Here is a 12,791-nt window from a genome sequence, read left to right as displayed (position 1 = left end):
GATGCACGGTAACGACCATCACGGGAGTAAGGAGGATGGGTATATTGGTTGGACGAGTATACAAATACGGTTATGGAGGACTCTGGAGCCAATGCTGCTGTTATTGTTACCCGAGGGGATGGAGTTGGTTCAATTATGAGTATGTTTCCCAGGGTGTCATTAATCGTACAGAAATAAGGGCAATGCATCCCTAATACATCTTACACTTCTCACGTGCACACAACAGGGGTATAGTATTATCGCCAGTAGAGAAGTAGATCATCTATCTCCGCTGTCGCTTGTTGCTCTTGTCGCTTACGCCACTGAGCACACTAGCAGACCGCTTGTGATTACCATCCCCTTGTTGAACACCGTTGCCCTGTGTGTTCTGTGGGCCAGTAGAATGACCCAAAAGGCCGGTGTCGCTGTCTTCAGTCTCCTTTTTCACATGGGGATGTTCGGGGTCAGCACTTGGCCCCGAGATACCAGCAGCTTCTCGTGATTTACGCTCGCGCTCCATCTTCGCCGCTTCAAGTACACGGATCTCACTTTCAACCTTTTCGGACACCTTGCGAGCGTCGAGGAGCATATTGACGGACTGGATGAGTTTCTCGAAATCCTTGCATACGCGTTCTGTAGGCATGAACAAGCGCACGGGGATCTCGAGCTCGGATAGCGCATTGGCCAGTTTTTGGGTCTGCACGTTGGACTTGGCCTGCGTGAGTCGCTGGGCACGATCGCTGCGGAATTGCACACCGGCTGAGACACGCTCGTGGTGTTGGACGCCATACCTTGCTTCCTCCGCTGAGGTGAGCGTGCGTACCATTTGATTGGGCTCCTTTGATGTGATAGAACCCTTCTTGTTGGCAGCCTGTGTTACGGGGGTCTCGGCTCGGCCTAGGCCACCAGCGGTGGATGGAGTCTGACCAGCGGGACTTGGGATGGCACTGTCGCCGAGGATGGAACGGCGTTTCTTGCTCTTGTCGGCTTGGAGTAGAGTCTGCAGGAGCTGGGACAGACCCGCACTGGACTGGTACATTGTGGTGTTGCCGACGCTGATAGGAACCTCGAGACGAGAGTAGAGTTCCCGGCGTTCGGTGATGAAGTTCTGCTCGTTGCTTGTAATGCGCTTCAATTCTTCGAGTAGCATCGCCTCCTCGCGGACCTCATCGGCTGTGCGGTTGAGCTGAAGGGCGGCTAGTTCTTTGCGGTCGCGCTCTCGATCGGGGTCAAACTTCAGCATCTTCTCGTGTAGTTCGAACTCAGCCTCAGACATCTCTGAGGGTGGGTGCTCTATTGAGAGCATGGTTGCCGCAATTTTGTAGTATCGGGCCTTTAATTGCTCCATTGTTCGATGGTGCTTTGCGGGCACAAGGGCATTCGCATCCGGCTTTGTGTCCATTCGGGGTTGGTAGTCATAACGATCTGCGATGAGCACCCAGCGAATGTCGAAGTCGGTGACGAGATCCACCAGATAGTCCGTTTCCTCGCGCGACCAGTCATCACTTGTGAGATGTCGAGTGTACTCGTCGTCGGTGTATCGGCGGGGCAAACGCGGTTTAACGTTGTATTTGGCGAAGGCATATTCCTGCTCCGGCAGTTTCGATACGTCCTCTTTCTCTTCTTCCTTGGGCTTATCCACTTCCGTTTGAGACCCTGCGGGTGCGGGTGCAGGTGCGGGAACCGGTGGTCGCGCCGACTCGTGTTTTCTCTGCCAGTGGTTCAAAACCAGGCCGTCGGAACGGGCGTTGTTCGTGAACGGGGCCATGCTCCTATAGATGACCCAACGTCAGCATGCATTTGAGATCTCCAAAGAGCCGCATCCTCAACATACCATGGTCGAACGCGCAGCTTGTTCATCCATTTTGGACGGCCCTTGTACTTGTTCTCATTAATGGCGATCGGCGGCGCCCTTTCGCCCAGTAGCGCGTACAGTTCACGGGTAATACCCTCTGCAACGGGGGACTGTCAGTAATTTATCTCACTCTCAATAGAGCGCATCACACCTACCTGGTCGCTTTTCGACCACCTTCTGCTTCTTGTGTGGTCTGGGCTGCCCTTCTGCGGGCAAATCCAGCATGTCGCGAACATCGGCCGCGGCCATGTTGGTGGTTCAATCGGAGTGGTGGTCTGCCTGGATACGACACCGAGGGGGGGATTTCTTCGGTATTGAGCGATTTGAAATTTAGTACGCAACCAGAGAAAGATGAAAGCGGTTTTTGTTTGATGAAATAAAGACCAGTGAACGTCGAAATTGAAGATCCCATCGACAGAGGCTTCCCGCTGGAAAGGGAGGCATTCCAGAGACGGCAGGCGGTGAACACCCACTGTCCCTGATGTTGACACCTTCACGGAGCGGAGGACTTGGCCGTGCGACTATCCAATTGCCCATTTCCCCATCATGGTTTTCTCTGGGACATCCTCGTCATGGCTGGCATCAGCATTGACTCTCCTCTCCTTCTTTTCTCTCCTCCTCCCAACCAATGCCCTGTACTTCTACATGGAGGGCCGACAAACAAAGTGCTTCTTTGAGGACCTGCCCAAGGATACCCTGGTGGCCGGTATGCGGCAATCTCTACAGCCTTCACGAAGGAATCCTAAACTAACATATGATGGTTACCATAAATAGGCCGTTTCGAGACGGAAGTCATCAACGCCCAGAGCGGCACCTACACGATCGACCATAACTTGAAGATGCACATCACCGTCGAGGAGACCTTCGACAATGACCACCGCGTCGTGTCCAAACGGGACAGCCACTCTGGTCGCTTCCATTTCTCCGCCGCGGATGCGGGCCAGCACAGAATCTGCTTCACACCTGAAACGGATGCCACCTCCAGCTGGTTGTCCAACTCTCTGGGCGCCGTCAAGCTCACCGTCGACCTTGCTATTGGTGAGACCAGCAAGATTGAGACTGAGGATAAGGACAAAATCAAGGATATCGTGCAGCGGGTCAAGGATCTGAACAGCCGGTTGCACGATATCCGTCGTGAACAGGTGTACCAGCGGGTAAGGATTACCCCATATCCAATCTATAGCTAGTGTCTGTGGATGATTAAAATGGGGATGCTAATGGTCTCTTTCTTTCCAGGAACGTGAGTCTGAATTCCGTGACCAGTCTGAGACCACCAACTCGCGTGTTGTGCGCTGGACTCTTATCCAGCTCGCCGTTTTGTCCGCCGCATGCGCCTGGCAACTCTCGCACCTGCGGTCATTCTTCATCAAGCAGAAGTTGACTTAGATGCCATGTTGTCTTATTCCCTACAGCATATCTCGTTTCTTATGCCTTGCATCTTCCTTCCACCTCTGCTGTGGTCACGCACGCCGGTTTACGTGAATATGGATGATTGGTTCTTACATGCGTTTTTATACTGGTTTTCTGGCGAAGGGCAGATCTTTAAACTCTGGCCGGAGGCATTTCGACTGCCCGATGTCCCTTTTTGAGCTCAGTAGGCCCCACGGCCAGTGTTTCAGCAAAGAAAGGGTGCGGAGTGCTTGGAGCGTGGTCAGATGTCGATCTTGATAATGGATGTAATGATATCTTTTCTTCTATTCCACTGTCTTTCGTAGATGCTTCTAAGAAACGATATTTGTCCACACGAACTACCTAGTTCCAGTCACGATATATATGTAGACTTGGTGCGCGGACGAGTGACGACTTGGGCAACTTCATCTAGGCCAAGCTTGTGGCCACTTATTTTACCTCCCGCTGCAAAATTCCCAAATTTAAAATTTTCTTATGCTTTCAAAAGTGACACTCCGGACTACGGTTAAATCTTCGATGGAGCTAAAGGCCATAACGGAAAAAAGGTCTCTTATGGGTATCACTCAAAATTAACACAAGTTTTGATATGAAATGTGGTGCTTTATCTCTATATGTGACCTTCAGTCCCTCGTTCCCCGGTGGTTCTCTTATAAAACATCTGAGCAGCTCTCCCCAGCATACGCTAGTTGTATATAGAAATCCGTCTGTACTGTTTACACTCAGGGATGATCAGTGATACTAGGGTGGGACTCCTATAGGTCTGATACGTATATAGGACTCAGATTATAAAAGGCACATAGGAACAAATAGGACCAGGACGTGGGACCAAAAGGATTCCAGTCATATAGGACTTGCTGAGGCCTGCGGAATGAAACCCTTATGGCGCGACATGCTCGGCGTTGGGATTCACATCCATCGATCTTGCTGTATCCTAATATGCCTCTTAATCATGGCTCTTGCGATATTTGGACACTGTCACCGTCTGTTTTATCCGAAATAGAGTGTGAGATATAACCAGATATGGCCGCAAAAGGCAAACCAGACAAGGAATGACTTACAAAAAGCAACATGATCCTTGATATCAGCCGCTGCATCGTAGGGTTCCCGGTAATACCACGCTGCATTTTCAAGAGTCTGCCCGTCCACCCTCAGATGCCAGTAAGAGGCGTAGCCTTTCCAAGAGCAAAAGGTGGAACGATCGGAGTCTTGCAAAATGGTATCATCAGTGATTGCCGAGCGGGGAAACTGTACAATATGAAGTCAGTCAATCTTAAATGCAAACTCTGAATGTTGCAAAGCTTACATAGATGTTATTCTCCACTGTCTTCCAAGTTGCCGTCTCCGCGATGATACGGTCCCCCACTTTAGCGAGAGCGCGGGGCATGATGTTTCGAGAAAAGAAAGGAATGTGAACCCGATTCTCTTGAATTACCGCGTGGTGGAATCTGGAATCCTCAGTGTAAGGGAGACTATATGTGTATTGTCCTATAATTTTCTTCGAATACAACTCGACAAGAATGGATGTTATTGCGCCATTGGAGAAGGACAGTGTTGACGCCAAGAGCAGGCCAAAGCGAATCCCCCGTTAGCGCCATTTGAACCCTCCGGTTCAAAGCTCCGACGGTGGATACGATGGTGGAAACCATCTGCAGGGACCTATTCTTACGGCGCTTGGCGATTAAAAAGCCATAAACGGACAAATCTAGTACTCATATTGCGCATCGATGGCGCCTTCTTCTCGCTGGCCATTTTACAACTAGGAGAGCTTAATGATGCCAAAATGTGCTTTTGCGCTAGATGTGCGTATCTGGAAAGTTATTATATTGCTTCATGGATAGCCTTCATTTTGAGCCTTGGGCCATGTTCTGAAACACTTCTCTCTTTGATACCTATTACCCGTGAAAGCAAACGAACGCCATGCCGGGAATGGAACCGACTGGACCTTCGGGGACAGTTAGCAAAGAAGCTGCACACTATGCCGTTGAATCCGAGGATGTGTTCGATAGTTCCGTGTTTGACCCTGTTTTGGCTAAAAAGATGGCACTCATCAACACTGCCATCGATAAGATTGGCATGACTCCATTCCAATGGAAGCTTTTCTTCCTGAATGGATTCGGCTACACGGTTGACTCGGTAAGGGACTTGTTGTTTGCCATCACCCAATAGAGGCTGCCGCTAAGATTTTCTTCCAGCTTTTGGTAATCTGTCAGAGTATCGCAATGCCCGCGGTTACCATGCAGTACGGTAGCCCGAACAAAAGCCTGAAGGGAATTGCTCTGGCATCCCAAATCGGTCTTCTAGCAGGCGCAGCTATTTGGGGTCTATCAGCCGATATTATTGGACGCCGACTTGCTTTCAACTCCTCCTTGTTGCTGGCGGCGATATTTACAATCATCGCGGGTGCGATGCCCGGATACATTTCATTTGCAACGATGTTAGTTCTGCTTTTCTTGATGCGGGATCGTCGGTTGCTAATAGAATTAATAGGGTTTCCCTCTACTCTGCAGCTGTTGGTGGGAATTATATTCTGGACTCAGTCACTCTTCTGGAATTCCTACCTACGAAAAAGTCCTGGCTAGTGACCTTCATGTCGATCTGGTGGGCAGTAGGGTACACCATTACAGGCTTGCTTGCATGGGCATTTATGAGCAACTACACCTGTTCCTCTTCTGCGGCGCCGGGGACGTGTACCTACCACGACAATATGGGATGGCGTTACTTGCATTTCACCATTGGTGGCGTTACGCTCATTCTGAGCTTATTGCGTGTCCTTCTAATTCGAATCGTGCAAACACCCCGATGGCTTGTCTCTCAAAATCGTGATGAGGAGGTTATTCAGTTCCTGACAAAGTTGTCAGTAAAATATAACCGACAATTTGATCTCACTTTGGAGGAGTTGTGTAGTGAAGGGGATGTGAAGAACACAGAAAAGTCAGTCTGGTCCTTGTTTAGGGTCAAAGCGCACTTTGGTGGTCTCTTCCGAACAAAGCAACTAACTTGGTCGTTCCTGGTCATCATGCTCAACTGGTTCGTGATTGGGGTTGTCAGCCCTTTATACCATGTGTTCCTTCCATATTACCTCAAATCCCAGGGAGCGAAGGTAAGTAGCAGCTCCAACTATCTAGTTTGGAGGAACTATGCCATTAACCAAGTCGTTGGCCTGGTTGGTCCTGTCATTGCTGCGTTTTTGGTTGAGACAAAAGTGTTTGGCCGTCGAGGCACCATGGCTTTGGGGGCTCTTTTGACCATGGTCTTGCAGTTTGCGTATACGCAAATCAAGACTCCAGCCCAAAATGTTGGTGTGTCTGCTGCCATATCTGCTGCTTCGTGAGTGATAAGCCCTTTTCCTTTCATTCCCTCATGATGTCTAACCAGCTGGTTACAGAAACATTTATTATGGAACTATGTACGCGTACACTCCAGAGATTTTGCCGTCAGCGCACCGCGCCACTGGATATGCCATCTGTGTGGTATTCAACCGCATTGGAGGCATTGTCGGAGTTATCGTGGGAAGCTACGCAAACGTCGAAACAACCACGCCTCTCTTTGTCTGCGCTGCGTTGTTCGCACTTCTTATCATCCTCAGCGTGCTATTGCCTTTCGAGAGTCGCGGGAAGAGAACACAATAAGCGGAGAAATTTTCGTAACCGGAGTTTCACAGAGACTATTATGGGAGGGCATATTTGCGAGAGATGGGTGAAGGATTGAGATTTCTTATAGGATAGACGGTGATACCTTACTCGAATTTTAGGATATGTGATAAAGGGAGAAGTCAACAGAAATAAGCCTCAAAGAAAGCCAAAGTACATAGGAAGTTGTAGCGAAATGCCAAACCATAATTGGATTTGACTTTGTCTTCCTCGTATAAGCTGCACAATGGCATTTGGGGCGGTTATGGCGTTATTCGTATGTCGATTGGGCCTCGTTTCAAGATAAGGGGCACATACCTCAACAGTTTTGGTCCCTGGCCCATCGCATTAGCCTCAAGTTAAAATTCAGGCAGCGAATGAACATTAATATATATCGCATCAACAATATGCCGCCTGATTCTAAACCCATGCCTGTTCAAGCACGACATGCTGTGTGGATAGACAAGCCACCTACTTCGTCATGTTGAATGTGGTCAAGCACCTTGCATTATTTATAGCACAGGGTACTCCGTACCAAGAACAGGAATAAAAAGAAAGCTAAAGTCTCTTTTCACTCAGCTTACTCTGGATTTCTCCTGATATCGCTCTACCTCAATATGAGCGTTCCGAAGCCCTCATTGCGGGCGGCATGCGATAACTGCTATCAAGCCAAAGTAAAATGCATTCCAACACCCTCTGGATGCCAAAGATGCATTAGCTTGTTTTCTCGCTGTTTCCACAGTCCCCCCGGTCGACCCGGTCGAGTTCCAACTGTGAGAAGCGCACCATTTAATCCAGAATCTTCCAACATATCCATCACAAGTCAGGGTGAACAAAAAGATGAGTCTAGCGACTTGCCTCTGTCACTAAAGGGTCTCACTGGCGATGGCGTCCTTTCTGAAACGGCAACACTCGATCCATGGGTCCCCATGGACTCTCCTATAATAAATGAGGCTCTCTATGGAGAGGCAGTTCTCTCATTTCCCGAGTTCGCGATGGAAACGCCAATATTAACTCCTACGGTTGGACAATGGAACGACTTTGGCGATGATAAGAAATCCTGCACTTGTTTTGTGTCAATTTTACAAGCCTTGGAAAAAGCCCAGAGGACTGATCTACAATCCTTGGGCCTGGACGTGGCGCTCCGATGTAACAAAGATGCTTTGCTCGGCGTTTGCAACTCGATTAAATGCTCTATTCCCCACGATAGCACTACCCGACTCCTCATTCTAATACTTCTGCGGAAGTCCCTCAAGCTTTACCAAATCCTCTTTCATTTGCGGCTCAGTGCGAAGGCTGTCAATGCAAGGGAAGTGAATCCCGCATCAGCCCCATATTCTCTACACATCGCCAATGCTGCTTTACCGACTATATCACCTCCATCGAGTGGTCAACCAGATTATTTCAACCTACTGGCCCATCCAGACGCAGAGAAGCACGAGAGTGTTCCGCAGGCTATTCGACTTACATTGGGCTCGTACCATTTAGACGAAGCGGATGAAAGGTCATTAAAAAAACAAATCTTTCTCCTTGATGTTGGGAAGGTTCCCCGGTTATTGGAGAGGCTTGATCAAAGGGCATGCAGCCTTGATGAGACGGACGGGTTAGACCTTTATAATATGATGAGGAGCTCGCTGATAGCTGATTTTAGAGTTGTGATGACAGACATATATTCATAGAATACTGGAGATAGCATTACAGAACTAACGACAACTTCCCTGCACTTCCCTATTTTGTGTAGTGTGATCAGAGATACCCGATATATTCTGCTATCAATATAATATCCGACCAAGCCAATCTCATTTGAAATATATCTTGATCTCATATGCCGTTATATGTCTAATTCAATTGCCCACAAAAAGATCTGATCTATACATGTCCGTTCCTGTAGCCCCCGCCGGCCCGAAGCTCAGGCCTTGCCCCACCGAAATCCATGCTTAAAGAAGCGAGTGACATTCATAACCCCACCGGTCGCAAGTAGTACAACTCCTGTGAAGATGAGAGTTCCCGAAAAGTTCAACCCTTCTTGTGGGTGACTCTGGCTGGATAGAATGGCACCAGCAATGGGAGACCCTATCAACACACCTAACGATCCAACACTAAGAGCCATGCCAACTCGCACGCCGATCTGGCTAAGGTCTGGCGTTAAACCAACAAGAACAGCTGGTGGCAGCGCCATCAATCCTCCCGAAAAGAAAGAATACAGGAAAGAAGTGGTAATGAAATTCGCTTGGCTTTTTGCTGAGACCCAGGCCAGCACGATGATCCCAGATATGTAGCCACAGGGTACGATGGCGTTCAAATTACCAATTCTAAAACAGTCAGTTTTTGCGGATTACACTGATGGGTGAGAGATATAAGCATACTTGTCTGCGATGGCATTAGGCACCATTCGTCCGATCATGCCTCCAGCATTCATGATGCTCAGGATGTAGAATGAGAGCTCCGAGTCGACGCCGATGTTGAGGGCATAGCTTTCGGCGTAGAAAAATGGGATGAAAAATGCGGTGAAGCCCAGGGCCAAACCGACGACAAAACTCGCGTAGGCGGGATCCTTGAAGGCTGCAAAGTCTACCAAAGGGCCTGATCGGCGAGGTGGCAATCGTGGTTTGAGCAAGGCAAGTCCGATTCCCAGAGTACCCAGCATGATAAACGCCATGGCCCGAACAGCCCAAGGGAATCCGACTTGCACAATTAGCCGGCGAAGAACGATAGGATAAAAGATCCCGCCCACGCTGCTCCCGCTGGCAGCAATTCCAGTTGCAAGACTGCGTCTAGTCGAAAAGTAAGTTCCTACAAGTGATATGGCGGGCGTAAACAGGCATCCAGATCCAAGACCAACGCAAATGCCTTGAGCGAGGAAAATTTGATAGTACTTAGTGCTCAAGGAGGTCATCATCATCCCAAATACCTCAAGGAAGATACCCAGCGACAGCACTGGGAAGAAGTACCCAGCATCGAATGCACGGCCACATAGAACCCCAACAAAAAGCAGCAAAAAGCCCTGAATGGAACCAATCCATGAGATGGCGGAGGGGGTAGATTCGGGTAGGAGTGTTGTTGTATAGTAGGTTTGGAAGATGCCAAATGAGTTCGCAAGTCCCCTGAATCATTAGCTCAATTTTTATTCAACGATCTCGAGGATGTCCCTCTCACCAGGTATTCAGAACAAGCAAGAAGCTTCCTGCCACTTGCAGCCATGCTTTGAGTCCGCCATTGGGCGGAGGAGGGACCGAAGGGCCTGGCGGAGTTGAACTGGCTTCTTTCTCTCCTTCTGTATCGGATGGCTGGGTGCTGTTTGCCCCGGTATCGGATATTTTAATTGACAGTCTATCATGCACGGAGTCGGCCATTTTTTTTTTTTTTTTTTGAATGCTGAACTGCTATGATCTGTCAGCGAGTTGATAAAGCGGGATTGGATAATAGGAATGAAATATATCCAGAAAGGTCGCGCAATTGCATTTTGTAAAATAACAGAGAAAACATGATGTCGCAAATAGTTGTACGAATGTTATCATCATAATCCATATCGTGTTTAGGGTTGGATGTGTAACTTAAAACTTTAGCTAGGGGGATCACCCAATTCATTCCCCCATTGGGAAACCCAGGGTCTCGATACGCTCGAGACAAAGGCGACTATCAAAACGATAGAAACAGGCTATACAAAGTATACATCAAGTCAATCCCCGATCTGCATTCAATTCTTCTTCAATTGAGATCAACATGGCTATTCTGAGATATCAAACGGTTGGGACATTACTTGGGGGTAATTGGGCGGTTTTGTTCTTGGTGACTGTTGCTCTTACCATTTGCATCCGCTTGATCCCTCGCCGGGCCGACGTTCCTATTTATAGTAAGCATTCAGGCTGGCGAGGTCAGTGGAAGGACTCGTTAGAATATCTTCATGACAGTGCTGGAACTTTAAGAGCTGGCTACGAAAAGGTAACTTAGAAACTTCCTCTCAAACATGATTGTACTCATCAGCCATCAATTTAGTTCTCTCGCCATGGCCAGTTCTTTCAACTTCGGACGCCCGTTCGCTGGATTGTAGTTGTGCCGCCCAAGCTGGTGGATGAAATCCGCACCGCACCGTCAACGCATTTGAGTGCTAAAGAGTCGGCAAACGATGTGAGAAGTGCCCCTAAAATGATGGAATTCTAGCTCACATAAGCTTCAGGTGCTTCAAACTAGATATACAGTGTCTCCAATTGTCGAGGCACAGAAATTTCATTTCCACATTGTCAAGACACATCTCACACCTAACCTGGAGAACAAGATCGATGACCTTCGCGATGAAATCAAATTGTCGTTTGGAGAGGAGATAGGAAGCCCAGCCGGTGAGATTCCCAGATAATGTCAAAATATGACCCTTTCTCATCTTTGTGTAGATTGGAAGGCGGTTGTGATGTCTAGAGCAGCTCATCGGATCGCAAGTCGAACTGCCAATAGACTTCTCGTCGGCGCACCATTGTGTCGGGACCAGGAGTACCTTGATATGTCTATCAAGTATACAATAGATGTGTTTGGAGGCGCTGACAAGCTTCGCGCCTGGCCTAAGTTTCTTCGTTCAACGGTCACACGGTTTGTGACCGACGTCAAGGAACGGCAAAGGGTAGGTCGGAAGCATCTCATCCCTTACATTAAAGCTCGTTTGCAGGAAGAAAGCGATGGATTGATCGAGAAGCCCCCCATTGATTCCCTTCAATGGGTCATGGATGCGGCACCCAATGCCGGCGAGAGAGACCCGGAGCGGCTGATGTTTCGTCTACTACACTTAAATGTGGCGGCAGTGCATACAACCAGTGTCACTTATTTGAATGCCATGTTTGATTTGGCCTTCCACACCGAAATTCATGAAGAGCTGCAAACCGAGATTGATAGCGCAGTCCGAGAGCACGGATGGTCTGGGCGAGCATTAAGTCAAATGTGGAAGCTCGACAGCTTTTTGGCTGAAAGCCAGAGACTTTCACCTCTTGCCAGCTGTGAGCTTCAAATTCTTTTGGATGGATTTTTACACATAACTAACGTCTGATCCTCCAGCCCAAATGACTCGCGCAGTGATCCAAGACTTCACCTTCTCTGACGGCACCACAGTCCCCAAAGGCTCCTATGTTCTAGCACCGATGTATGCGATGTATTTGGATGACAATATCTATCCCAATGCGTCTACATTCGATGCATTCCGATTTTCCAAGCTTCGAGACCAGCCCGGCCACGAAAATCGACATCAGTTTGTGTCTACATCTCCGACACATATCAACTTTGGCCACGGCAAGGATGCATGCCCTGGGCGCTTCTTCGCAGCACACGAGATAAAGCTACTGTTGGCTCATGTTTTGCAGAACTATGACATACAACTTGAGGATCCAACTAAACTACCGGAGGGATCTTGGTATGATCGTTCTCGAAAGCCTAACCAAACTGCGCGCGTTCTTTTCCGCAGCCGTTAAGATTTGTCACTCAATGCTGTTGATGTTTCTTGGTTCGTTGGCCCCGGATGAGTTCTGGATTTTTCACTTATAGAAGAATGCTATTATTCCAAATTGCTACACATTACAAGAAGATTTTTTCTCGAACTCGTGGCATTGTAGTAGATTTTTGAGTGTTTCCATCCACTAGAACCCACTGGCTCAGAACAATCCGTACCTTATTATCTGAACGATGTAATACATCTGTAAACATGTTAGACCTCAAAGGCGAAATAAGAAGCACAATTAACTCACTATCGTGCAATAAGCTCAAGTATTGTCAAGGAAACCGAGAACCTCCGAACAACAGTTGAAATGGCCCCGGGGATGAACGTTGAAGACGCCAAATTAGACTTTCGGAGGATTTCAAACCTTCGTTGAACCTCGTGTTTTACTTCATCCTATCCTCCGATACCATCAAGGAGCCAATTTGCGACCCCTCTCTGAGGA

At 48.4% G+C, this 12,791-nt stretch overlaps 7 protein-coding genes across 7 annotated transcripts; 3 read left to right on the top strand and 4 right to left on the bottom strand.

The window, feature by feature from the left end:
- Window positions 1–262: 262 nt before the first annotated feature.
- N7537_004797 (SANT/Myb-like DNA-binding domain-containing protein) lies at window positions 263–2,083 on the bottom strand (the record flags this gene model as incomplete). Its single annotated transcript, XM_056895854.1, has 3 exons — window positions 263–1,751; window positions 1,814–1,931; window positions 1,990–2,083. 3 exons carry the CDS (start codon window positions 2,081–2,083, stop codon window positions 263–265), a joined length of 1,701 nt encoding a protein of 566 aa, XP_056755602.1.
- A 252-nt stretch (window positions 2,084–2,335) lies between these two features.
- On the top strand, window positions 2,336–3,343 carry N7537_004796 (p24 family protein; the record flags this gene model as incomplete). Its single annotated transcript, XM_056895853.1, has 3 exons — window positions 2,336–2,540; window positions 2,609–2,988; window positions 3,071–3,343. Coding segments are annotated over 3 exons (735 nt in total), but the record flags the coding sequence as incomplete, so codon positions are not given.
- An 848-nt stretch (window positions 3,344–4,191) lies between these two features.
- Window positions 4,192–4,628, bottom strand: N7537_004795 (DUF427 domain-containing protein; the record flags this gene model as incomplete). The annotated part of the gene is made up of 3 exons (XM_056895852.1): window positions 4,192–4,226; window positions 4,303–4,489; window positions 4,548–4,628. The coding sequence occupies 3 exons, from the start codon at window positions 4,626–4,628 to the stop codon at window positions 4,192–4,194; spliced, it is 303 nt and encodes a 100-aa protein (XP_056755600.1).
- An 85-nt stretch (window positions 4,629–4,713) lies between these two features.
- On the bottom strand, window positions 4,714–4,993 carry N7537_004794 (uncharacterized protein; the record flags this gene model as incomplete). The annotated part of the gene is given in 2 exon segments (XM_056895851.1): window positions 4,714–4,900; window positions 4,911–4,993. The coding sequence occupies 2 exon segments, from the start codon at window positions 4,991–4,993 to the stop codon at window positions 4,714–4,716; spliced, it is 270 nt and encodes an 89-aa protein (XP_056755599.1).
- Window positions 4,994–5,161: 168 nt separating this feature from the next.
- Window positions 5,162–6,873, top strand: N7537_004793 (uncharacterized protein; the record flags this gene model as incomplete). Its single annotated transcript, XM_056895850.1, has 4 exons — window positions 5,162–5,377; window positions 5,437–5,678; window positions 5,732–6,571; window positions 6,630–6,873. The coding sequence occupies 4 exons, from the start codon at window positions 5,162–5,164 to the stop codon at window positions 6,871–6,873; spliced, it is 1,542 nt and encodes a 513-aa protein (XP_056755598.1).
- A 1,909-nt stretch (window positions 6,874–8,782) lies between these two features.
- On the bottom strand, window positions 8,783–10,226 carry N7537_004792 (uncharacterized protein; the record flags this gene model as incomplete). Its single annotated transcript, XM_056895849.1, has 3 exons — window positions 8,783–9,185; window positions 9,240–9,977; window positions 10,030–10,226. The coding sequence occupies 3 exons, from the start codon at window positions 10,224–10,226 to the stop codon at window positions 8,783–8,785; spliced, it is 1,338 nt and encodes a 445-aa protein (XP_056755597.1).
- Window positions 10,227–10,596: 370 nt separating this feature from the next.
- On the top strand, window positions 10,597–12,323 carry N7537_004791 (cytochrome P450; the record flags this gene model as incomplete). Its single annotated transcript, XM_056895848.1, has 5 exons — window positions 10,597–10,815; window positions 10,870–11,001; window positions 11,051–11,210; window positions 11,262–11,855; window positions 11,914–12,323. The coding sequence occupies 5 exons, from the start codon at window positions 10,597–10,599 to the stop codon at window positions 12,321–12,323; spliced, it is 1,515 nt and encodes a 504-aa protein (XP_056755596.1).
- Between the last annotated feature and the right edge of the window lie 468 nt (window positions 12,324–12,791).

This window comes from Penicillium hordei (assembly GCF_028827395.1).
Source record: "Penicillium hordei strain IBT 12815 chromosome Unknown utg000002l_segment0_segment0, whole genome shotgun sequence".
Classification (NCBI taxonomy): Eukaryota; Fungi; Ascomycota; class Eurotiomycetes; order Eurotiales; family Aspergillaceae; genus Penicillium; species Penicillium hordei.
The sequence above is the reverse complement of the archived record's forward strand: the minus strand, read 5'-3'. Positions and strand labels throughout refer to the sequence as shown.